The 26459-nt window shown below is 39.8% G+C and overlaps 1 protein-coding gene across 3 annotated transcripts in view; it reads left to right on the top strand.

The window, feature by feature from the left end:
• Hdac8 (histone deacetylase 8) overlaps positions 1 to 26459 on the top strand; it is a 226750-nt gene that overhangs the window by 155834 nt on the left and 44457 nt on the right. The window contains exon 10 of one of the 3 annotated variants that reach the window (XM_021233604.2): positions 9040 to 9610. The exons of the other annotated variants lie outside the window; for them this stretch is intronic. Coding sequence (XP_021089263.1) covers positions 9040 to 9066 — 27 coding nt within the window. The 3' untranslated portion in view covers positions 9067 to 9610. Of the gene's footprint in view, positions 1 to 9039; positions 9611 to 26459 lie in introns of those variants that run through there. 3 annotated transcript variants of the gene reach the window in all.

Genomic DNA, 26459 nt, shown 5'->3' with positions numbered 1-26459 from the left:
GATGTCTGTTCCACTATGTTCATAGCAGCTTTATTTGTAATTGCCAGAACTTGGAAGCAACCTAGATGTCCCTCACCTGGAGAGTGGATAGAGAAAATGAGGTACATCTACACAATGGAGTACTATTCAGCAGAAAAAATAATGGAATCATGAGATTCGCAGGCAAATGGACGACACTAGAAGAAACCATCCTGAGTGAGGTAACCCAGTCACAAAAAGAGAAACATGGCATGTACTCTCTCATATATGGATTTTAGACATAGATCTGGGGAGTGCCAGCCTTCAATCCTATGGCCAGAGAGTCTGGGAAACAGAAACTTTATTTAGTGGCTGATCGAAGAAGAGGCAGACTCCCTTGGTTAAGTACTGAGCTGAACTCAAGAAAGCCAGTAACAGAGAGGGAGGACTGATGATCAAAGGGATTAAGACTGGGCTGGTTTAACCCCCAGAAACAGCTGACCAGACAAAGGTTAACTCTTGAATCCCAGGCATCAGCCTGGGAAGCCAGCATGGGACTGATCAAGACCCCCTGAATCTGGGTGTCAGTGAGGAGGCCTAGGGAATCTATTGAGCCTTGGGCAGCAGATCAGTACCCATCCCAAGTATACACACGGACTTTGGACTCCCATAGAACAATGTGAGGTGCACTCTCACCCGAACTCTTGGGGAAGGGTCTAGGCCCTGCCCTATATGAAATGACAGACTATGCACACCCCCATGGAGGGCCTCACCCTCCCTGGGAAATGAGGGGATAACGGGGGGGGAGGGCTCGGGAGGAAGGGAGGGAATGGGAGAGGGACCTGGAACTGACTTGTGAAGCAACCTTGTTTCTTATCCAAATTTAAACTGGAAAATAAAATTTAAAAAAAAATAGGCTTTATAAGAAAAGTATTACTAGGACTATAAACAAACATTTCATGACAATAAAAGGGTAAAGTCAGCCATGCCTATCTCCAAAAATCAAAACAAAACAAAACAAAACAAGCAAACATACAAAAACAACAACAAAAAATGTGTAGGTACCTGACACTGAACCCTCAAAATAACCTAATAAAAATAACTGACAGAATGGACAGGGAAGAACGAAGAAAGAGGCAAACAATAATATGAGGATTCAGTACCCTACTAATGGGTATCAAGTAAATAATAGAGAGATACATATATATATGTACTTATAATATAAGTAGATAGAGGGAATGAAACACTGAGCAACACTATAAACTAATCAGACCTGGAACATCTATGGACACTACTAGAAAACAGAATAAACAGTCTTAAGTGTACATGAAACACTCCAGAATACACCATAGGGCTAAACAATAATAATAATAAAGCACAAAAGAATGAGAGAGCTAGTAAGATGCCTTAGCAAGTAACTTGCTGCTAAGCTCTTTTGCGATTTATCTATTTTACTTTAACTTATTTATGAGTATCTGCCTGCATAAATATATATATTATATATGTATGTATATGCACGCATGCATGTGTGCCACTTCCATGCCTGGTACTCAAGGAAGCCAGAGGGTGTTGGAACTTCTGGAACTGGAGATACAAAGTGCTGAGAACTGAACCCAGGTCCTCTGGAGGAGCAACAAGTGCTCTTAACCTCTGAGCCATCCCTCTTGCCTACTTGATGCCAAGTTTAATCCCACATACCTTCATGACGTGGTGTTAGTAGAAAACTGACTACAGCAAATTTTCCTCTGACATTCACATATGTGCCATAGTATGGAAGTGCACAAATACACATAAATAGATAAACAGTGACAAATGTATTTTTTAAATTAAATCAATGAAATTATATAAACTATGTTCTCTGCTCCAGTTGAAGGAAGGTTGAAATCAGTAACAGAAAAATATCTGGAGAATTTACAAATATTTGAAAAGTAAATACAAATTCCTGCAAAATGTGTCAAAGAACAAATCATGAAAGAAATTTTAAGCTATTTTCAGGGAAATGAAAATGAAAACAACACGTCATATTTATGAGATGCAGCTAAAGCAGAGTCAGATATTTGAATCTATAAATACTTATGTTAAGTGGGGAATAGAGTGTTGGCTTAGCAATTAGGAGCACTGATTGTTCTTGTAAAGGACCTGGTTTGTTTCCAGCATCCAAATGGCAGCTCACAACCACCTGTAACTACAGTCCCAAGGGATCCAGTGCCTTCTTCTACCCTCCACAGGCACTGAATATACATGCATGCCACCTCAAAAGTCTCTAAAAGGAAGAACAAACTAAACCCAAAGCAAGCAGAAGGAATGAAATAAATATTGTCATAGAAGATTGTTAAGAGAACATTTTCCTAATATGCACAAGGCCTTGGATTTGATCCCCAGCATCACAAAAAATAACCAACTAAAAAAAGAGTAGAAATAAATTTTTAAAAATATAAAAAACCAACAATACAGTTTGTTATTTTATAAAATTAGCAGATTGACTAATAGAAAGATCAAAATCAGAAGTGAAAATGAAGATACAACTTCTGAGTTTACATAAATAGCAGGTGCTAAAAATGTTATAAACAATTATAAGTGTATACATTCTATTATCTAGATAAAAATGGACAAATTTCCCAAAGGATGTTAACTAACAACACTTAGGAACCGAAGAAGAAATAGAAAATCTGATTAGGTCTATTTAAAAAAAAGTCTCCCTCCCGAGAAAGGTCCATCCTTTCTTTCCAAAGAATACCTCCCTCCAAAGAAAGGTCATCCCTAGTGAAATCTAACATGTGTTTAAAGAAGAATCAGAAACAGTCCTTCCAAAATGGTAAGGAAAGGGGATTATTTCCTGATGACTTTTGTGATGCCATTGTTACATATAGATTTCAAAACTTACTATAGTGCTACAGTAATCAGAACAGTACGGTTCTGCCATGAGGGTAGTCCTAAAGACCAATACATATAGGTGACATTCCAGAAATAAAATTATATTTATGGTCAGTTGGATTTTAATTAATGGAACTCACGTAAAAATGAAGTTGGACCTTGACTTCACATCATATTTTACAAATAACATAATACAAGTCAAACTCTAAATGTAAAAGCTGAAACCATAAAACTCCTAGAAGAAGCTATGAATATCAATCTTTATTGCTTTATAATATTCTGTAGTTTTATGCACAACATCAAAAGCATAAGCTCTAATAAAAGACAAAATAAATGGAACTGTACCAAAATTAAAACCATTCTGCTTGAGCCAGGTGGTGGTAGTACAAGCACTTAATTCTAGCACTTTGGAGATGGAGGCAAGTGAATCTCTGAGTTCAAGGCCAACCTGGACGGCAGAGCTAGGGTTGTTACACGGAGAAACCCTGGTTCTGAAAACAAACAAACAAACAAAAACCAAAAAAACATTCTGGTTGCAAGTACTACCTTTAGTTGAATAGAAATTCAGCATATAAATTAGGTGGAAACATTTAGAAATCATGTATCTGTTATGGGATTTGTCTTAGATATGTAAAGAACTGTTATAAGTCATTAATAGAAGAAACATAATTCAAAATGGACAAATAATCTGAAAAAGATATTTTTCAAAAGGATCTATACAGAGGGCTGGCAGCATGGCTCAGCAGGTGGAGGCACTTGCCACCAAGCCTGATTTAACTTTCAGGACCCACATGGTGCAAGGCAAGAACCACCTCCCACAACTTGTCTTTCATCTCCATACATGCACCATGACAGACTTGCACATGCATACACACACAAGTGCGCGAGAACACACACACACACACACACACACACACATACATACACACACGGGGGGGGTGAATGAACAAACAAATTTGATAAAATTTTAATGAATCTATTCAAATGGCCAAAAAGAACATGAAAAGATGTTAGTGTCTAACCCATATGAGAAATTATTTCACATCCACTAGGATGACTACAATCAAAGTGACAAATAGTGACTAACAAGAGTCAGTGTATGGGAAAATAGAATCCTCATATGCTGCCAATGGTAACATCCTATCACAGCTGCTTCAGAACAGTCTGGCAGTTCTTCCAAAGGTTAAACCTGTGACTCAGCAATTCCACTCCTAGGTATTTACCCAATGAAAACATGAGGACACCAGGAAAACAAGACCCTCTAAATCAACACGAGCAAAGCTCACATGAACTCACAGACTGAAACAGCAAACACAGGGCTTCATGGGTCTACACCAGGTCCTCTGTGTATATATTATGGCTTCCATTTTCTTTGGCTTTTCTAGACAAGTTTTCTTTGTGTAGCCTTGACTGTACTGGAACTTGGCTGACCTGGAACTCACAGAGATCTGCTTGCCTCTGCCTCTGGAGTGCTGAGCTTAAAGATATGAACCACCACCACCAGGCTTAATTTAGTGTTTTTGTTGGATTTCTGAGTGACCAAATAAATGGGTCTCTGATTCTTTTGCCTTCCCTTGAACTCTTTTCCTTCTGATAGTTTCTTGTCCAACTCCGGAGTGATAGTTTTTGTTTTATCTTATTATATTTGGTTTTGCTATATATTAAAAAAGAATGAATGAATGACACTAGGGTAAAGGTTAACAACTGAACTGTCACTGAAGGAGAAATATAAATTTTCTCCAATAGAGGGACACTGGGTATATCAACCACTTCAGGACAGGCCTCCCATTCAGGAGTAGTTGACCAGCATATTATGGACTCCACAGTTTTTTTTTGTTTGTTCATTTTTTGTTTTGTTTTTGTTTATTTGTTTATGTGTGTGTGCCTTTATTTGGTTACAGTTTATTGGGTTGTGATTTTGTAGTTGCTGTTTTTCTTTGGGGCATGCTTTTCTTTTCTTAGGTTTTGTTGTTTTTGTTTTTGTTTTTTGAGAAGGAACTTGAGTGAGTAGGGAAGGGGAGAGGATCTGGAAGGGCTTAGCAGAGAGGAAGAATAAGGTGAAAATGTATTTAAGAATTGTCTTAAATAGTAAGGAAGTAGTAAGAAAAGAAAGAAAACATTTGTACACAGATGTTCACAGCAGTACTATTCATGTTGGTTTAAAAGTGGAAGTAATCCAAATGTCACAGATAATCGGCATATCAATAAAATGTGGTATTTTGTATTCATATAATGGAATATTATGAAATGGTCATAAAGAGTAATGTAGCACTGCACGTAAGGACCACATTCTTTAGCAACAGTAGATTAGGATTTGCCTAAAGCCACTGGGTGTGGAGAGAGGAACAATGAAGAGTGACTGCTAATGAATACTGCTTTCCTGTAGAGGAAACCAAAGTATTCTCTAATTAGATTGTGGTGATTTTCATACAACTCTGTAAATACACTAAGAGGCTAAATGAATGAGTTTTATGGTACATAGATTATATCTTAATAAACCCAATTTAAAAATATGATGTCTCGAACTAGGATAAGTACATTGGGAGAAGTGATAGGAATCCATATATATTTCAAAGGTAGAATGAGTAGGATTTTCTGACATATTGTATGTGGGCTGAGGGAATGCAAGGACTCAAAGATTTTTCTGAGCAACTAGAATTATGGAGCAAGGAACTGAGATAGAGAAGACTGTGGGAGTTGCGGTTTCAAATGATAAGTTAAAGAGTTCAGTTTGGACGTACTAAGTTAGAGATGTCAAGTTGTTAGAAGGGAAAAATACAGCTATCTAGCTATTTCCTGACAGTGAGTTGGACTAGCATTATAAAATTAGCAGTTAACATATGGATAAATTTTAAAACTACGAGATGAGTGAGATCACTGGGGGGGGGGTATTATAGCTAAGGAGGAGGAAATGACTGAGCTCTGAGATAGTCCCAAGTCGGAATGTTGGAGGAGAAATGGGAACCAGCAAATCAGACAGAAAGAAGAAAAAACAGAGAGGGAGAGAGAAAATCCAGAGTATACAGTTCTGGAAGCCCTGTGACAAATATGTTTCAAAGAGGAGGTTGTGGTCAGCTGTGTCACATGCTGCTGAGAAATCAAGCAAGATAAGAACTGACAATTTACTATTGCACTAAGCAACAGAGTAGTCACAGGGAACTAAATGGAAAAGTCTGATTGATATACATTTCAGAGAGAATGTAAGAAGATCAGCGCCATGTCTATATAGCAGCAACAAGAATCAAAAATGCAATTAAAACTACGACAGCAGTAAAAATAGAAGGTGTCAAGAATAAATCAAACAAAATATGTGCCAAAGATCCTTTGTGGAGGAAATTATAAAACTTTATCAAGATAAAGAGCTGTGTCCTGTTCAGAGGTACAGAGACTCAATATTGTAAAGCTATCCTTTACAATCAATAGACAGTCTAAAGCAATCAATATAGCTATTGTAATTCCTATCAAAAAATCTTATAGAGCCTTTCATGGAATTTGATGAGCTGGTTCTAAATTTTGTATAGGTATGCAAAGAAAAGCCAAGGCATTCTTCAAGAGCAGTAAGATAGGACTGCTGTCAGATATTACATGTTACCATGTATGATGGGGTGAGGGTAGTATGTGGGGAAGGGGCTACTTCAGTGTAGCTGGTCATATTCAGTTTATTGTGAACGGCAATGGTAGGTTTACAGCTGCTTATTCTATTATTAGGCTCCATAATTTATATTAAGTGTTTAAGTGTAGAAATTATATACAAATATGATTTCTGTGTATTAAGCATTTGTACATATCAATTATACAATATTTTAAAATGAGAACTAGAGAGGAAATCTTTTCTTCTAAGACTTTCAGGTTGAAACCTGCAGAAAAATTATGATGAAAACATTTCAAATCTGCTTTCTGTCAATTTCCACGTACACAGCAAATTAGTGTTAAGTTAGTCATGCTGTTTCTTCCTCCTACCTCCTTTGACCAGTGTCTCCCTACTCTCTCCCAGTCCAGAGGATATGTATGTTTCATCACTCTGCAATGTGTATATATGAAAACACCACCTCATATACTACAAATATATACAGTCTCACAGGGCAGTGTGGCCGGGGGGGATAGAACCTAGGCCTTCATGAATGCTGCCAGTTTACCGACCTGAGCCATACCTGCAGCCATTATACAACTTTTTTTTAAACTAAATTTGTATAAAGAATGTTTAAAAATAAAACATGATTTTTAAGCAGCTGTACAGCTTCACAGCAACTGTGTTGGCCTGGATGCATGGTCCTCCCTATTTCCCTACCATACCCTGTATAGCCAAGGACAAATTACAGACACTGTGGTTTTTCCCAGGAAGCTCAGTAGTACAGGAATAATCGTGTCCTCTCCAGTGGTCAAGGATGTGCTCAGGCACTGAGCTTACCAACATTGTCATAGGATAGCAGTTGAAATGGACAGGAAAAATAGACAGACTATGATATGGCAGGTACCTTTGGAGTTCTCTAAAGTACAGGACTGGAGGATGGACAGAAACCATTCGTCTAAAGCACCAGAGACCTAAGGGGTTTTTTTCCTAATGTAATTTTCCACCAGCTCATGTGACCTCAGACAACATCCAATTCTTCCAGAGTCCTCATCAGGGTTTAACTAGAATACACTTTGTAGTAACTTCCAGCCTAAACAGACAAGAATTCTAAGTCCACCCGAGGGGAAAACAGCTTGCACATTTACCCTTCTAGGCTCCAGGTTGGTGAGTAATTAACCTCCTCTCTATTGATTAGAGCTCTTCAAAGTATTGCTGAGTTGGCTCTCCAGAAGTGTAGAACAACAAACCCACGTGCACCTACAAATGGCCCTTCTTTAATCGGGAGCTCCCATTTACATATTTAGTTTTGAGACTATAAATAGAAGTGTAAGTGAAGCTGTCCTGCAAGCCAGTGCAGCCTGTCCTCACTCTCCATGCTGCCTGTGACAAAGTGGCTTCTGGGTGCTGTGCCAAGCCCTCCAGTGTGTTATTGCTCATGTGTACATTTACAGAAAGGAACATCTGCAAACATCTTTACAGATGTGTGTGTCCACCTGACTTCCCTTATCTTCACATTTTTCCTGTGCTTCGTGGCAACCACAGCAATGACCAGAAAAAAAAACCCCTCTGTGTGTGCAAAATGAGCTTGGTCATTGAGGGATGAACTAATGGTGAAGTTAAAGGACAGCTGGCTACGTGAGGAGTGGGCTAGGCATCATTTGTACCAGCTGCCTCTCACTTGTCTTCCTTCCCAACTTGGGACTGCCTTCCCTCTGCCAGGGATGCTGAACTGCATACCCGCTCAGAGCCCTTGGATTGTCAGACAGTGAGCAGGGCTGAGGCGAACTGACTTCTTCATGTCAAAGCTTCCCTTGGCCATAAGAAGCTCAAGCCTCCAATTTGGAACTGGAGAGGAGATCTGAAAAGTACAGACCACTTTCATCACTCACAGGCACATCTTCATCCTCTCCTTGGAAATGGGCTGGTGTTGTTTAAAGCAGCTTTTGCTTTTCACCCTTGAACTGTACTTGCTTTGTTTCCCCAGCAGCACTTTTGAGGAACTAATTTATGAAGGCGACAGGGACTGTATGTTAGTCTGGGTAAGTCACTGGCCTGTAGTCAGTGCTGGGGAGAATCTCCGAGATGAACAAGCACTGCCAAGGGTGGCTGCAATCCAGTACCCAAATGTTCACATCACCCCCCCCATTTCCATTTTAGGGTGAAAGTAATCAGGGACAAGAGCGGGGAGGGATTTATGGGAATAAATAAGATACTGTCTCACGGCCAAAGCAACATTGAGATTCTCAGCTGGCAGAGGAATTCTTGAGCCTGATCTGTAGTGAAAGCATGAGCAAACTGCTAAATGGAATGCAAAGAGAACCCAACTTAATCTCCAATCCAGACCATCTACAAGGAGTCTCTCTCGGGCAGCCAGTACTATTCCTGGAAGGCACAGCGCTCGTCTCAGTGGCCCCGCCCTGGTGTGAGAAATTCAGGGCTCTGTCAGTGCCAACTCTGGCTCTTATTTCTGCCGCCCAGTTGCTTTGGTGAAATAAGAGTGAACACTGCCTATCCATGAAAGGGCAACTCTGAAAGCGATTTATAAACTGTAAAGTACTAGGGAACGTCAGGTGGCCCTGTCACTCATCCATTTCTGTTTTACACTGCAGTCCTTCAGTTGTCTTTTCTCATTACAGGACAAAAACCACAGAATTTTGTGGTAAGAGGTCAGGCCCTGCATAGAATCAATCATGCACAAGTCCCACAGCATAGAAGCATAAATCGGCCTTAATTCTGGATTTCCCCGTCGACACATGGAGAGCATTTGCCAGTCAGCGACCTCACAAAGACGTCACAGAATGGTCAAGAAATGACCCCAGAAAATCTGTTGTTGGGGGGAAAAGCCGTAAAGCCTTTTGAAGGCAAAGCTTTCCATTCCAAAGGGCGATTATTATTTCTGCATTGAAGTAAAAGCCCGCGTGTTTATACAGCCTTTGGTTCCAATGTCAAATGTCCAGTGACTCCTCAAACTCTGCTCCAAAAGAAAGAGAAGGCAGTCATGCTGGGGTCGCTGTAACTAGTGGTGGGCTCTGCCCAGAGTGACTGGCCACTGCAATCAAAGAGCTAAGCCTTTGTAGGGTGGGTCACCTTGGACATGTATGAAAGAGCTTCCATCTCTGGCTAGCACCTCACCCAGACTTTACATTTAGTAAATAAAGGAACTTGAAGTTTATGATAAATAAAAAATTAAGATCATCATTTTATTCATCCCTCTGCCCATTATTTATTTTGAATATATACTTAATAGCACTTTCCAGAAGCAAGCAAGCCCTCTTAGAGACAAAGAGGGCTCTAATACCAAGCCTGGCAGGGAGTGAGTAGGCACTGCATTCCTTCCCTCCCCATCCTCCTTTTCCCAGAGCCCGTCCAGCTGACAGGTGCCAGAAGGGAAGAAATGTTAGTAAATGTTAGTTTCCAGCCCCAAAGAAGCTGTCACAAAAGGGAGACAGAGCAAGAGAGCTCATAAAATCCTTCAACTGAGGGATGTAGCGAGACCTATCTAATTACACAAGATTAGAAACGGTTTAACTTGTTGAGAATGTGCTACATGTGGAATGAAAGAAAATGACACCTCCAGCGCCCTGTAATGATACTGTATTGGGAGGAAAGCACAAAGGGTTTGTTCACGCTATCAGTAACACCAGTTTTTCTCATCCGACAGTTTAGCCACATCTGGTTTTAATATGGTGGTCTAAGCGACGTCAGCTAACTTTTCACCCACTGTTCTGGCCCTTCTTCTGCTTCCTTCGCATATAGTTCCATTTGTATTGGCATTGTCCTTCCCTCGCCCATGCCTCTGCAAGCTGACCGAGACAGGAGGGGATTACACTGAGAAACAGTGCTTATCTCTGGACTCTGGAGGGCTTTACTGTTCAAATAGCATGTTGTTTTGAAACCAAGGCCTAGTCTTTGTTTTAGCTAAACTCAACAGAATTGAGATGTGTCCTTCTACCTAATTCATTAAACCACCAACACTAAACAAGAACTCCCTCAGTTGTCCGTGAATTGTGAAACATCCTGGTTTTTTAACAAAAAAGTCAAAGAGCATTCTAATTACTTACTCTTTTGGTGCCAGGGATCAAACCCGGGACTTGTACTTGCTGAATAAGCACACTACCACTGAGCTTTATCCTAGTACCTCATCTCAGTTACACCTAAGTAGAATGCTTTGGGAAATCTGGCACCCATCTACTGGGTTTCTGGCAAATATAGGATCATTTTTTGTGCCTATGTTGGGGCAAAAGGATCTTTGGTGACTATATACTAAAAGGAGTATAAGATGGGCATTTTTTTGCATTTTTTCTTTTTTCTCAATATATGTTTTTATTTAAATTAGAAATATGAATGCTTCACATGCCAATCCCAGCTCCCACCCATCTTCCCTTGCCCCTTCACCAGCCCCCCCAGCTCCCCACCCAATCCCCACACCATTCCCCAGGGAGGGTGAGGCCCTCCTTGGGGGATCTCCAGAGTCTGTCATTTCATCCAGGGCAGGACCTAGGCCCTTCCCCATGTGTCCAGGCTAAGAGAGCATCCCTCCATGTGGAATGGGCTCCCAAAGTTCATTCGTATGGATAGGCATATTTCTTATAAAAGCAGGACTTTCAAACTACAAAACAAGTTATTGTATACATCAATTTTTAGAAGAGGGAAAAGGGGTTTACTCTCCCACATTCAGAAAACAGTAGGTTTTTGCAAATGGCTGTGATTAAAGGCCATGTTTCATAAATTATTTAGTCCTTTGATATTAAATAATATTTAATAATTTTTGCCTTATTTACATTTGTACCACATAGTGTCTTCATGAATAGCAAATTCATAACCCTGAGCTGTTAGGAACTGTCCACTGTGATTACAAGGTATAATTTAAATTGTATTCAATCTTGGTTCTTTTCAGGACCTTTTACTACATTCTGAGTCTCACTGGAATACAGATCGTGATTATAAGGGAAGTCTAAAAATGATCACCAGGTCCTCTGAAAGTTGTCAGGTCTTTCAGGTGGCTTCTCATATATTTTTCTCTCATCTGAAAGTAATAGACAAGGCACTTCTGTAGCAAATTCATTAGTCCAAAGAAGTGACTGCCAGTGAAATATTTTATGCCATCTGGTAGAGCGGCAGAGGTGGTACTTTCAGGTACATGCAATGGTCTGGGCCTGGAACGTTACAAGACACTCATGTAGGATGGTGCCTGCTGTCATGGTACTGTAGAAGGACCAATCAGAATTCCCGTGCATAGCCTTGACCTAAGAGAAATGCCATATTTACTATATTCAAAGTCAGCAAGCCTTTTCTGAGCATATACTATGTGCAAGACCTTGTTCAGTTACTCTAACATGCTCTGTAACATATTAATAGATATCTTTTTTCGTGTTGACCGGACAGCTTCAGCAATCATTTACAGACTACTGCCGTGCACAGGCATTGTGCTGGGGATACCAAAATGAATCGAGTTTGTCATTACTTATAGAGCTCAGAGTAAAGGGAAGAAATCACAAATAGAGTATTGAGTAGAGAATCCTCACAAAGAGATATATGAGTGTTTGAAGGAAAATGATCAAGTTGCTCAGGGGGTGTCAGAAGGGTTCACAAAGGAGATGTTATTTGAACTGTATCTGAAAGGGTAGGTAGGATTTCAAGAGGCAGACGGGAAAAAGGGAAGGGGATTCCAAACCAATGGGACAGTGTGTGTAAAACTCATTAATGTATACAGTTCTTTTTATCACTACTGGGAGAAGACAAATATAAGTTGCAGTGGTGTTGAGTTTGGATTTGCTTGTCATGATTACATTGTCATTTTAAAATACAGGCCATGATATTTTAAGGCAATGACAAGAAAAGGCCTGATGGATTTGAAAGTTCTCCTTATTAAGCTATGATGCTTATCTAGTGTCTTGTACATAGCAGGCCCTCAATAAATGCTTGCTGAATGATGAGACCCATATCTCTTTCCATTTATAAATTACTGCCCTGTCAAGGATCAGCTTACAAAGCCAAACTTCCGCCTGGGAGTTAGGAACGGGTGTTCACAGTTCTGCTCTCTGTCACCCCAGCCTTCCCTGCTCTCAAGAAGAGTGACTGCCACTGGGCCTTAACTGTACTTGTGAGAAGCAGAGGAGACTGCCTTTGCTTTCAGTCCTCACTGACACTTTTGTTTGGAGGGCCTCTTATTGGTTGGATTCCAAAATCAAAATGCCATTTGAATGGGCCAGTCCTAGTTTTGATGACATAAAGCTTGGTGTCCTAAGAATGTCAGTCATTTTAGCTAATATGGATAGGTAGAGCTCACATTTTAAGTTTTATAGTAGAACCTAAATATGATTGATCAAACATTTTATATGGCAATAATAAAGATATGAGTTGTCTGCACTGAACAGCCTTGACAGTGAAATGCAGTAATACTTAGCCTCTTTTTAAGAAGAAGATAAATTTTTATTATTTTTATAAATTATGCAATAACCTTTAGAGAAGTAATAAATTTTTTGCCTTGAAAATCACCAGGGAATAGATGACAGAGAATGTAGTTCAACATAAACCATTTGCAAATTATATGCAGGTCCACTTGTAACCTTTTTATTGGGTGTCTGAATCAAATCTTTGGGAAAATTCCTATCAGGGAATCTTATTTCATTGTAGACTCTGAAAGGTAACAAAAACGTACTTCTTTGTTTCCAAATCTTAGCAGCTAAGTGACTGGTGCTTTCAGGCCTAATCTCTATAGCCACACCTTTCTAGTGGCCACAATACCAGGCCACAGAATATAAGATTGTTCAGCCCCCGCACTGCTCTGGGTAAATTTATCCCACAAAGTTATTGAGTGCCTCCTGGAGCTAGGCACAGTGCAGGGTGCTACAAATGCAGCAGTAAATAATGCTACTATATCCCTGCTCTCTGTGGTGCCCTTAGCCCAGTTGAACTACTGTGTTATCTCTTGGGTCAAGGTCCCTTCTAAAAAGCTGATTCTAACCAGCCTTGTGTTACTTAAGCACTAAGACGTTAGCTTCCTGTTTTTCCAAAGAAAAGCAAGAACTTTTGTCCCTGGTGCATGGAGTCCTGTTATGTCTCATATAGGAAGTTAATCTTTCTAGATCAGTGCTTTTCAACCTTCCTAATGCTGTGACCCTTTAATACAGTTTCTCATGTTGTGGTGACCCCCCAACCATAAAATTACTTTTGTTCCTACTTCATAACTGTACTTTTACTACTGTTATGAATCATAATGTAAATATTTTTGGAGATAGAGGTTTGTCAAAGGGGTCGTGACCCACGCGTTGAGAACTGCTGTTCTAGATGCTAAGCTTTATCCTCTTTGGGGGCCCATGTTATGGCATAAAGAACGTGGGCTTTTGCAGTTGCTTGGACTAGCAGTATGACCCAGCTCACTTTCTTCCCTCTGAAATCAATACTCCTCAGAAACACTTTGCAGGGTGGCTGTGATGGAGTGTACTGTGAGTAGAAAGTACCTCATGCCAGGTCAGCGATGGAAACCAGGGTTAGTAAGCACAACGTCTAGACTTTCAGCCCAGGTCCTGCTGCATCAAAAAGTTCAGATAGGTTCTCTGCTTCATCACAAAGGCTCTGAAATTACTGGATTTCATTTTATCCTAGCTAAAACTCTGTAAGGGAGGAAGAAACAACACAGCAAAAAAGCAAATGGATAGAAAGGAATATGCTAATTTGTTTGGAGACACAGGACATCTGTGACAGCTAACACCAGCTCTAGGCCCAGTAGCCTTTCACTATGAACACTCAGCATATTTCCTGTGAGGTTGCATCCAGTTTTTCTGGAAGCATTCACTGACTACCACTGTGGCCCCAACTTGGTTGTAGGTGCTTCCTTTTAGTTACAATGCATGATCCAAGCCAGGCACTGGTGGCGCACGCCTTTAATCCCAACACTTGGGAGGCAGAGGCAGGCGGATCTCTGAGTTCGAGACCAGCCTGGTCTAATAGAGAGTTCCAGGACAGCCAGGGTTACACGAAGAAACCTTGTCTCAAAAAAAAAAAAAAAAGCACGATCCATGACTTGGAGGAGTTTATGCCCTAATAGAAAGGCAGAAGCTGCACCAGGCAACCAGTTAGGGAAAATGGCACAACATAGTGCATAAAACCAAATGTATTATTATCTCTGGCAATCATAACAAAATGCCATGGGATGCAAGGCCATAAACAACAGGGATTTGTTTTCTTACAGTTCTGGGGGCTGGGAGTTCAAGATCAAGGCGCCAGCATAGTCAGCTTGCAGACAGCTGTCTTCCCAGTGCATGTTCCCAGGGCCTTTCCTCAGTGCTATGTGACAGAGTTTAAGAGTCCTCTCTGGTCTCTCTTCTTAAAAGGACATACATTTGTTTTTTAAGGCAGGGTCATAGTATATAGACAAGGCTGGCATTGGTCTCACAAATCCATCTGCCTCTGCCTCCTGAATGCTGGGGTTAAAGGTGTGTGACATTCTCAGATCACACATCCATTATTAATCTCATTAGCCGTCCTTACTTTTCCATATTCTAAGTACAGATACACAAGGAATTAGGACATGTGAATTCAGCAGGCAGGTACATGGGGATATAAATCAAGTTCATAGCTGTGTGTGTGTGTGTGTGTGTGTGTGTGTGTGTGTGTGTGTGTGTGTGTGCGCTCACTTTGGGTTTTTATAGAGAAAGGATCAGAGGGCAATACCACTGAAACTAAGCTTTTATGATCATTTAGATTGCTGATATATTTTGGAGACAGAAGCAACAAAGCTTGATAACAGTAGTAAATACCAGAGTGAAAGAGTATAAAGTATCACCAAGGTTCCCAATCATCCAATTGGGCAACCAGATGAACAAATGAATAATGGAGGTTGTGAGGTGAGGATAGGGGTCGAGAGATCAGTGCAACGTGATTGGCTTCCTTTCAGTTTCTAATATATAACTCATTCTTTTTATCATTCGCTTTTGAGCAACACAGCTTTAAACATGTCCCCTGCCTCAAATATCAGTGTTTACACATGCACACATATACACATCCCCAAAGCTCACATGTTCATAAATACTTGCAAAGAACACAGGATCCTCTGTATATTTGAACCCTCATCTGCTCTTCCCACTATACTAGCCTAATGTCTGCCCCGAACCATAGTTCCAGCCATGTCTTTGGCCTAGACAATCCTTTCTGGGAACAGTCTTCCTTCCACTTTGTTGTTCAGTGAAATTCTACTCTTCCTTCCCTTCAGGCTCCAATTCCCATGTCCTTTTGTAAAATTCTTTTTAGACACCCACCCCTCAATAGTTTATCACTATTTCTCAGAGACTGTATAGTTACTGACACAAAAAGAGATCTTGTCATATCGTAGTGTTATCCGCATACTTTTTTTCCACAGCTAGCCTAGATTGAAGGACAAAAATTGTCTGATGCTTCCCTCCACCTTCACAGCATTCATACAACAATATCTGAAAACAGGGAGGTTCTCCAGAAGCAGTCATGGAGGGATTTCTGTATGCCTGGCACTTTTCAGGACATTTTAAATATATTTACTCATCTGGATCCTCACAGCAACTCTATTATTATCCCCATTTCACAGATGGTTTGCCCAAGTTGACAGAGTGAATAAGTAGCACAGCCAGGATTCAGACTAGAAAAGCAGCCACTGTTCTTAACTGCTGGGCCATCTCTCTTGTCTCTGATGTTGGTTTTGAGATCTGTCCATACAGATCTAGTTCTGTTTGCTCAACAGCTTAGTAGTATCCCGTTGTAAAACTATTCTGTCCTTTATTTTCTCTTCACATCTTTGTGGACCTGTAGGCTGGTCCTGATTTTTTGCCACCTCAGTCCATCACATTGAGTCTTTGCTTTTATGCTTTTTATGCATGTGCATTTCTGAAGACCACAGATTTACTAATGAATTGCAGAGGATCTGTGCCTTTTTCTGTTTTGCTAGAGTAAGAGAGTTGGCAGAGACAAGGGAGTACAGTGCATAAGAGCACGATTTGATATATCCAAATCAAATCCCTAGGGTGTAGGTCTCTTAAAATTTGTTTTACTTTGTTTTCCCACCTGTAAAATAAGAAGAGAAATAAATACCTAATAGAGTCAATTGTGAATTAAATGGGGTCAAACATTTCACACAGGTTAGTAGCCCAAGTATGGTAAGCTATTTTTTTGAGGGAGGGTCTCACTATGTAGCCTTGGTTAACCTACAACTCACTATGTAGACCAGGCTGGCCTCAAACTCACAGAGATCCACCTGCTTCTGCCTCCTGAGTGCTGGGTTTAAAGGCATGTACCACAATGCCTGGCCTATTCCTTTTTTCTGTTTTATTGCATAGTTCTCCCAGAAATTTGAAATTGAGTCTTAGGCAAAATATAGATATATAAATAAGAAAAGTACTATGAACACATTCACCAAACTGCTAACCATTGTTTGAAATGTGAATGATCTTTTTTCTTTATGTTTTTAAAATACTTGCCCAGTTCTGTACAAATGGAATGTATTACTTTTATAATTAGAAAACAAAAATAATAAGTATAATTTTAATAAGAATAAAATAAAGGAACAGATTTTTTAAAACAAAAAATAATGTATTTTCCTTCAGGTGATCAGGAACACTGCAGGAATAGTGAAGGGTTTATTAAAGCAGCATTATAGAATTTTAAAAGCAGCCTACGTGCATGTCCACCAGTGGAGGATTTGATTAAATCTAATACGTTGTGGAAGGATCTCTAAGATAATATGGTGAAATGAAAAAGGCAAATACAGGCATAGAGTATGTTATAATATTGTGTTTAAATGTTATCTTTTTGCTTACATATACAGGCTGTCTCTCCAAATGGGGTGGGAAGGGAATTGTTAAAAAGAACTGGATATCTAGGACATCGTAGGATCATATTCCTTTACTAAATATCTTTTTCTTCTGTTGGAAATTTTTACTTACATGACTATTTCAAATGAAGTAATTTTAAAGAATCGTATGCTAAAAATAATGGCCTTTTTATAATGACTGTCTATATTTTAACAGTAATTAATTTGGCTTCTGAAGCCAGGGGAGGCAGGCTAATTCAGGGCCCTGACTCCCCCTGGCATCTAGGCTTTGAGCCTGTGCTTGTCTCAGTTCTACTGACCCTAGTCCCAGTGCGAGAATGACTCCCATGGACCAGGCCCAGAAGGGTGGAAAGTGATTCTAGCAGAGTCTAATAACCCAAGTGGGGAAGTACATGTGGGTGTATTTCTATGCAACTGAAAACAATCGATCATGTGAAGACAGGTAGGTGGCGGGTGAGGAGCTACAGCTAGAAAGTGTGTTGAAGCCAGTCTGTGAAGCCAGCCTAGTATGAGTCATGCTAAGGAGCTTAGACCCTGCTGTCAAAGATGTGCTGTCACTAAGAGGTTTACTGGAGGAGAACGACGAGCTCTTATTTGTATTTTTTTGAGAGTTTACTCGGCTTCTGCATAAAGGACGAATTGGAGAGGGAAGTAACTAAAGACAGACAGGAAAAGTGGCTCCAACACTGTTAAGAGACAGACGATGGCCTGAATCAAAATGTGAGCTGGGATTTGAGGCCAGGCCTGCCTAGCCCAAAGAGCAAATGCTATTTCTCTGTCCAACACACTGTCTGAAGAAATGAACAATGAATCTCCTGTGTACAGCTTTCCCCACAGTAATATCAGTATTACCCACAGAGATGTGTCTTCATCTGCACTGAGACAAAATGTCACCTCCTAATAAAGACTAAGGTTTCATAGAAGTGATGCCATTTTAAGAAGGAAGCCCCATTGTATAGGCAGTTACCTTTCTGCTTTGGTTATTTTTGTCAAGAATTCTTGCTTCCAACATCTTAGGGAAACAGGAAATTTGCATCTTTCCTTGTACTTTAAATATTTGTTGGTAGTATAAATTACCCAATAGATGTCTCACTTTAAATATTCAAACATTTAGAAAACTCTATCATCTATGAATTCGGTTTTCAAAAAAAGAATTGGAATATGAGTACTACAAACATTGTAATTTCTACCTTTCAACCTGGGAGGAGGATCCAACAGGTAATTCGTGTGTCAAGAATGTCTCAGAGTCAGTGTTAACAACATTGCTATCACAAACGTCTAGTATGGAGAGCATAGTTTAGTCATGCAGTAGCTGCTCATGAATAGATGAAAGATAGAGGGCAAAGGCCTGCTATAGTGTTCCAGCTAGAGTCTTCTGGTCCTGTGACATTCCTGGTACCAGCTTACATGTCTGTCTATCCCTTACTTCTCCTATAGAAACATACAGAATAGCAAAGCTGAGAAGATTGTTCAATGAGAATATTTTTAGGGAAAAAGTTAAAAATGAATCATGAAGTAACCCTTTAATTGTTTGGCCATATCGGAAGGAGTGCAGAACTTGGATTGGAGACTTGTGCTTGCTAGGTAAGCACTCTATCATTGGCCTACATCTTAATAAACAGTGTTATTAGGATACGATTCGTATATCATACCAGCAACTCAGCCAGGCATGGTGGTGCAAACCTCTAGTTCCAGGATTCAAGAGGCTAGGGTAAGAGAATAGTGAAAGTAGCTTGAGTTACATTGGTCAAGGCTAGCCTAGGCTGTGTAATGAAACCCTGAGTTGGGGTTGAGAGGATAAAGAAACAAAGAGTTTTATACACAAAGTTTTGTAACCATTACCACTACCTAATTTCAGTATATTATCCCCTAAAAGAAATTCCAACCCCTCTAGTAGTTAAGCTCCTCCCATAACTAGTCTACTTTCTACCTCCCCAAACTTGTCTATTCTGAACATTTCCTATAAATGGAGCTTCACAATGTTCTTTTATTGCTGGTCACTTTTACTTAACATGTTTTTTGGGGGAGGGGTTATCCATGTCCCTTCTTTTTATTATTGTATAGGAGATTTCTGAGCCAGTAGTTTGTGATTTGGGTTATCACAATGTTTCGTATATTTTGGACAACTGAAGGAATTCATCTGAAACTGGAGAGAAGCCAACATGAATACAACCTAGAATGAATGAGATTATAGCCATCCTCATCTTTGGCACTCACATAATTATGCTGAGCCAGAGATCTGTCTTAATAGGATGCAGGCCCAAGTTGTGTTTTGTGACCTTCTGTTGGCACTAGTCTCATCAAGAAGTGCTTGTGGGTGCTGGTACAGCTGGGTGAGGCAAGTGTCTCTGGCTTAGGCAGAGCTTGGGTGCAATTCCTCATATTCAGACATCTGAGAAAAGTATGTCGAGGATCTCGTGGTTCTATTTGTTCTGTTTGCCAGTGGGCAGAGCACACCATACTGTGCAGACAGGTTAGACAGTTTATTGTAGGCTGGTGAAAGCAGATTAAAAAACCATCAGCTTGGTGGGAACCTTGCTAAGAATCCAATCCAAATGTCAGATGAAATATTTACACAGCCAGGAGATAAACCAAGGGAAACAGTGTGCCCTTTGTGTGTGCCTCTGAGTGTTGCAGGCACACACAGAGCCACTGACCATTTGTCAACTTCCAAGATTTATTCTGCTGCTTCTGGCAAGGGACAGCCTAATGATTTAATAGCTTGTCAACACCTACACAGAGAAACAAGGACTGGCACTTCCTCATTTCTTATTTTCTTTGCTTTAAATAGGAATTCCTATTCTAAGTCATTGGAACCTGGAAATCAGACTGTCAGGTTTCCCTTGACTTGAGTGCACAGTTCCTGAATCCGAGCATGATGAATGTTATAACTTTCCTGTTACACAAACACAGGGTCGGTACCCTTTTAGAAGAGCCATTGAGTTCATGTCCTAAAAGCTTGAGTGTTTGCTTCAGACCGTTGCCATGAGCCAGTTTCAAATGGAGTACAACTGTTTTGTTTCTGTCCCATGAACCTCTTGAGTTGAATGCTGAGTGATCAATCTAGAGCCTGGTTGCCACATTTATATCTGAGAGGGACCACTATGTAAAGGATGTTAGTGGGGAAGGAGACTAGATTTCTTGTGCAGGGTAGTGTTCTTCAGGAATCTGTGAAGAAATGAACATTCCCTGAAATTGGGAACCTTGTACCTCTTTAGCTCAGCAGATCTCACAGTGTCTAGTTCAGCATCTGGTCCACTGTCAGCTCCATGTTTATGAAAAGAATGACAAATTAACCAAAGTTATATTTTATATTCAAACAGTATCTTAAGTGCTCTTGGTTTTTATCCCAAAAAGTACAGTGATGGAATATACAACTATCTCTCTTTCTCTCTTTCTCTCTTCTCTCTCTCTCTCTCTCTCTCTCTCTCTCTCTCTCTCTCTCTCTCGTATGTGCTCTCCCTCACTCACTCTCTCGCTCACTCTCTCTCCATATGTATTTATGTATGTGTGTTTTAGTATATACCTCATTAATTTAATACAAATTCTGATTCAGTAAGTTTAAGATGGAGTCTGAGATAGTATGCTCCTGGGTGATATGATGTCATTCACTGACGTTTTGAATATTTTGCATAGCAAGGGTCTAGGGATATGCTATTCAATAGTCTCACTATTAGGCACTTGTTGATATTAAGCATCTGATATATGCCTAATGCATTTCTGATTTCAAAGCTTTAGTAAAAACATCAATACTCTTTATCATTTTTTGTATGTTAAATTGACAATATTTTGACTGTACTAAATAAGATATATTCTTGGAGGCTAGGTGGTGGTGGTGGTGCATGCCTTTAATCCCAGCACTCGGGAGGTAGAAGCAGGCAGATGTCTGTGAGTTTGAGGCCAGCCTGGTCTACTGAGTGAGTTTCAGGACAGCCTGCAAAGCTATAAAGAAACCCTGTCTCGAAAAACAGAAAACAAAACCAAAAAACAAAAGAAGATATATTCTTGGTCAGTTTAGTAAGCCACTAACCAATCTACATTAAACTAACCAAGCAAAGATTTCCATGAACACACAAGAATGTATAGCCAATACACAGTAGAGGGGGAATAAATCCATACAAACTGTCCCAGCAAACAAACAAACAAACATATAACCTAGTAGATGAAAACTTTAAATTGGTTATTTAAAGATTTAGTCTTATTATTTTGTACTTATACATATATGTGTATGCACCTGCATGTCTGTATGTCCTGCACATGCATGCAGATGCCTCTGGATGCCAGAAGAGGGTGTCGGATTCCATGGAACTAGAGTTACATGAATTGTGGGTACTGTAAACTGAACCCAGGTCCTCTGCAAGAACAGCAAGTGCACTTAACTTCTGAGCCATCTCTTCAGCCCATAAATTAGGTATTTAAATATGTCCAAGAAAATTAAAAGAGAAGTCTAAGAAACATGTCTTACCAAATAAGGACTGGGACAGAAATTGCTTTTTCAGATGACTGCATGATAGAAATTCTACAATCAAAAAGTACACTACTTATAATGAAAATTCACTAGAGTGACTCAGCAAATTTGAGCAGGCAGAAGACAGAATCAGCAAACTTGGACAGGTCAATTTATATTATTCAGTCTAAGTTACATGAAGAAAAAATGAAGAAAAATAAAGCTTTACGGACTCATGAGACAATATCTAGCACTCTAACAAATACACAATGACAATCTTGGAAGAAAGGGGGAAATGGGTGTATTGAGGGGAATATTTGAAGATATCGTGGCCCAGAACTCTCCAAATTTAGCAAAAGATGTATATGCCTAAGAAGCCCAACAAACTCTTAGTGTGGTCATCTCAAAGATATCCACATTGAGATATATCATAAAGTGCCAAAGCCAGAGAACTTGAAAGAAGAGTAAAACTCAGAATGTGCAGGCAGCTCTCAGTGAGATAGACTTCTGATAAAAAAAAAACTATGGGTGCCAGCAAATTATGGGTGCCAGAAGGCTATGAGATGACTTATTTAGAGTACCAAAAGGGAACAAAAACTGTTATGCAAAAATACTTTATCTGGTAAAACTACTCAACAAAAATGAAAGAGAGATTTAAGTATTAACAAATCAACACTGACAGATTCTGTTGGTAATAGAAATACCAAACCTAGTCAGGTGTTGGTGGCACACGCCTTTTGTCCCAGCACTCAGGAGGCAGAGGCAGGTGGATCTCTGTAAGTTCAAGGCCAGTCTGCTCTACAGTGTGACTTCCAGGACAGGCTCTATAGCTACAGAGAAACCCTGTCTCCAAAAACACCAAACCTGCTCAATAAGAAAAAACAAACATGGTATGTACTCACTCATATATGGATTTTAGATATGGATCAGGATAGTGCCAGTCTGCACTTCCACTGACAGAGAGTCTGGGAAACAGGAAAGAACCTAAAAGATATGCATGGTACCCAAGAGAAGAGAAATGAGGCAAGATCCTCTGAACAGATGGGGAACACGGTGAGGGGTGGGGGGGAGAGCTAGGAAATAGAGAGGGGGAGAAGAGGAAGAGAGAGTAGGTCATGGAGGAACAGGAAGGTTGAGTGGGGGGTAGAATAGGGGGAAGAGGGAATCATAGGTTAGAAGACAGATCTGGCACCAGTGAGACCTCTAGTGATCTAAAGGGATGACACCAATTGGCAAGCTAAGCAGTAGTGTAGAGACCACCTCGAATGCCCATTCTGATAATGAACTTGATGTCTGTAACCATCCTGGAGCCTTCAGCCAGTGACTGATGGAAGCAGAGGCAAACACCCACAGTTAAACACTGAACGGAACCCAAGGAGCCCAGCGACAGAGAGAGAGGAGCGATGAGCAAATTGGCAAAGAATGGGCTGGTAAAACCAGCAGAGACAGCTGATCCGAACAGGGGAGAGCTCTTGGACCCCAGACTGACAGCTGGGAGGCCAGCATGGGACCGGTCCAGACCCCCTGAATGTGAGAGTCAGTGAGGAGGCCTGGGCAACCTATGGGGTCCTGAACAGTGGATCAGTGTTTATCCCTCGAATACTAACAGACATTGTGTGTCCATAACACAAAGAGGGATGCTCTCTCTGCCTGGACTCTTAGGGGAGTGCCTGGACTCTACCTTGAGAGAAATGACAGACTCTAGATATCCCCTATGTGGAAGGAATTGGCAATAGGGTGGGAGGGTGGGGGGGATGGTGGGGGGTGTGGGAGGAGGGGAGGGAGAGGGAACTGGGATTGACATGTAAAACAAGCTATTTAAAATTAAAGTAATAAAAAATATTTAAAAAAAGAAAATACTAGAAGATGGGGCTGTAGTTTAGGAGTAGAGTGGATGTGGCATGTATTAGATCCTATGTTCCATCCCCAGGACCAAAGGGGAGGACAGTAGTAAAGAGATTTCTTAGGGCTGAAATAAAAGAATACTAAGCAGTAATTTGAATCCATGTAAGGAAATAAAGACCACCCGGAAGGATGACTACGTAAGTGAATATAAATGTAAAAATGTAAGCTAGGCATGGTGGAGTTTGAATTCAAGACTGGACTACATAATGAGATCCCGACTCAAAGAAGAAAGAAAAATAAAAATATATTTCATTTGTAACATTTTTTGCTATATAATTTAAAAGACAGGTGCCCAAAATAAGAATTAAAATCTGCTTTGATATGTATACAAGAAATAAAGATATGGTTTGTATGGCAATAGCAACACAAAGAAGAGGTGAAAAAATGGAGCTATATAGGAGCAAAGTGTATGTATGCTATTGGAGTTAACAATTGTTATGAATCCAAATGACATTATTAAAAATGAAGGTAAGCCAGAGATACACAGTGAGACTCTGCCTCAAAAACACCAAGGGGTGGGGAGATAAAGTACTAATTGTAAGTTCTAGGCAATCACTAGAAAAATTAAGTGTGGGTGTATATGCACATACAAATACACATTTACATATGTTTAACACATATATTTAAATTAACAAGAAGACTTAAATGGCATACTAGAAGATACCTAATTAAAGGGTAGGCAGAAAAGGGAGAAGTGGAAGAATTTAAAATTATAGGAAATGAATTGTAACATAGCATCAACTACATACATAGTGGGTTTAAGGCTATTTTGGCTACATATGACCCTATCTCAAAAAAGTCAGAGATTGGCAAAATGGATTTTTAAGTGATCCAACTATACACTGTTCATAAGAAAGATGTTTTAAACTCAAAGGCACACATAGGTTGAAAGTAAAGAGAGAGTGAAAAATAAGATCATGTGCAAGTAACCAGAAGTGTAGCCAAGGTAGCTATACTAATAAAATCATCAATGTATATTCAACAAGACAATGGAATTGAAACTAGACCAGAAGAAAGAAATAAACAGTACAATAATAATAATTGGAAAATCTATACCCTACTTTTAATAATGTATTGAATAACTAGGAAGAAGATTGGCAAGAATAGAAATTTATGAGAAAAAATGAGAAGACAACCAGGACATTCTCTTCAAGAACATATAGAATATTTTCCAAGATATGACATTGTCAGGCCACAAAACTATATTGAAAAGGATTGAAATCATACAGACATGCCTTGGAATTATTTGGAAAGGAGTCAGGTATGGTGACACACACCTTGAATCTCAACATTTGGAGGTAGAAATAGGCAGATCGCTTAGTTCTTGGCCAGCCTGGTCTACAGAGTGAGTTCTTACTAGGCTAGTTAGGGCTACAAAGTGAGACCCTGTCAAAAAATAAACAAAAGATGAAATAAAATGGAAAATAGTGAAATTGGAAATCAATGGAATGACATCGGAGGAATTCATTCACAAATATGTAGATATTAACTACCACCCTTCTGAATAATACATAGGGTGAATTGGAAAGTTGTATTTGTTAGGGTCCTCCAGAGAAAAAAGACAAATGTATGCATATGTGTGAATGTATAATCCAGTCTGAGGACAGAAGAGGACTAGTTTCACAGTTCAATAGGCATGCCATAGAGTAATGTCAGAGGTAGTTAAAGGAGAAATCTCATGAAAAGTTGTACAGTAATTTGGGATTGAAGATATATTAAAACATATGTAATTCAATGAAAACAATAATTTGAGTGACATTTGTAGCTGCAAATGCTTATTCAACAACAACAAAAAAAGATGTGTCACAATTTGAAACCTTCCATCTTTGATGCTGGGGTGCATCAAAAAGTAGACAAAGGAATGCTAACTAAACCCAAAGCAGGCTGAATAAACGAAGTAATAAAATTTTGATCCAAAATAAATAAAATAGGGGGCTGGACAGATGGCTCATTGTTTAAGAGCACTGGCTACTCTTCCAGAGGACCCAGGTTCAATTCCTAGCACCCACATGGCAGCTCACAACCATCTGTCTGTAACTCCAGTCCCAGGGGATCGGAAATGGTTTGTTTGCTTGTTTTCTAAGGGCGCCAGACACACATGCAGACAAAACATTCATACATAAAAATAAATAAATGCAAAACAGAAAAATAGGCCACAGTTTGAGACATGGTCCTGGAACTCATTATTAGACCAGGCTGGCCTCAAACCAACAGAGATCTGTCTGCCTTTGCCTCCTGAGTGCTGGTATTAAAGGTGTACGCCACCACACACAACCCCAGAAAAAAAATTTAAAAATTTATTTATATTTATTTTATGTGCATTGATGTTTTGTCTGCATATATGTCTGTATGGAGGTGTCAAATTCCTGGAACTGGAGTTACAGACAGTTGTGAGCTATCATATGGGTGCTGGGAATTGAATCCGGTTCCTCTAGAAGAGCAGTCAGTACTCTTAACTGCAGAGCAACCTCTCCAGCCCCCAGAAAAAATAATTTTTAATTAATGAAACCAAAAGTTAGTTCTTTGAAAATTTCATCAAAATTGTATGAAGTTTAAGTAAATTCACAAAGTAAAAAATCAAAAGTGACTCAAATTGTGTGAGTAGGCCACAGAAATGCCCAGGAATTTGGTTAAACATTTCTGGTTGTGTCTGAAAGCATTTCTCTGTAAGACATTAGCTTTTGGGTGAGTAGACCGACTAAAGGAGATTGCCCTGTGCACAGTAAGTGGATATTATCCAGTCAATTGAGGGGCTGAATAGAAGAAAAATGCAAAATAAGAATTCTCTCTCTTCCTACACCTCTGCCTCTCCCTTTCTAGCCTGACTGCTCAGCTATGACATTAGTCTTCTTCTGCCCTCAGACTGCATATGCATGCATATATTTTTTTTCTTTCTCTGGAGA

This window comes from Mesocricetus auratus, unplaced genomic scaffold (assembly GCF_017639785.1).
Source record: "Mesocricetus auratus isolate SY011 unplaced genomic scaffold, BCM_Maur_2.0 Super-Scaffold_100003, whole genome shotgun sequence".
Lineage (NCBI taxonomy): Eukaryota > Metazoa > Chordata > Mammalia > Rodentia > Cricetidae > Mesocricetus > Mesocricetus auratus.
This window is presented reverse-complemented; position numbering and strand designations above follow the sequence as displayed.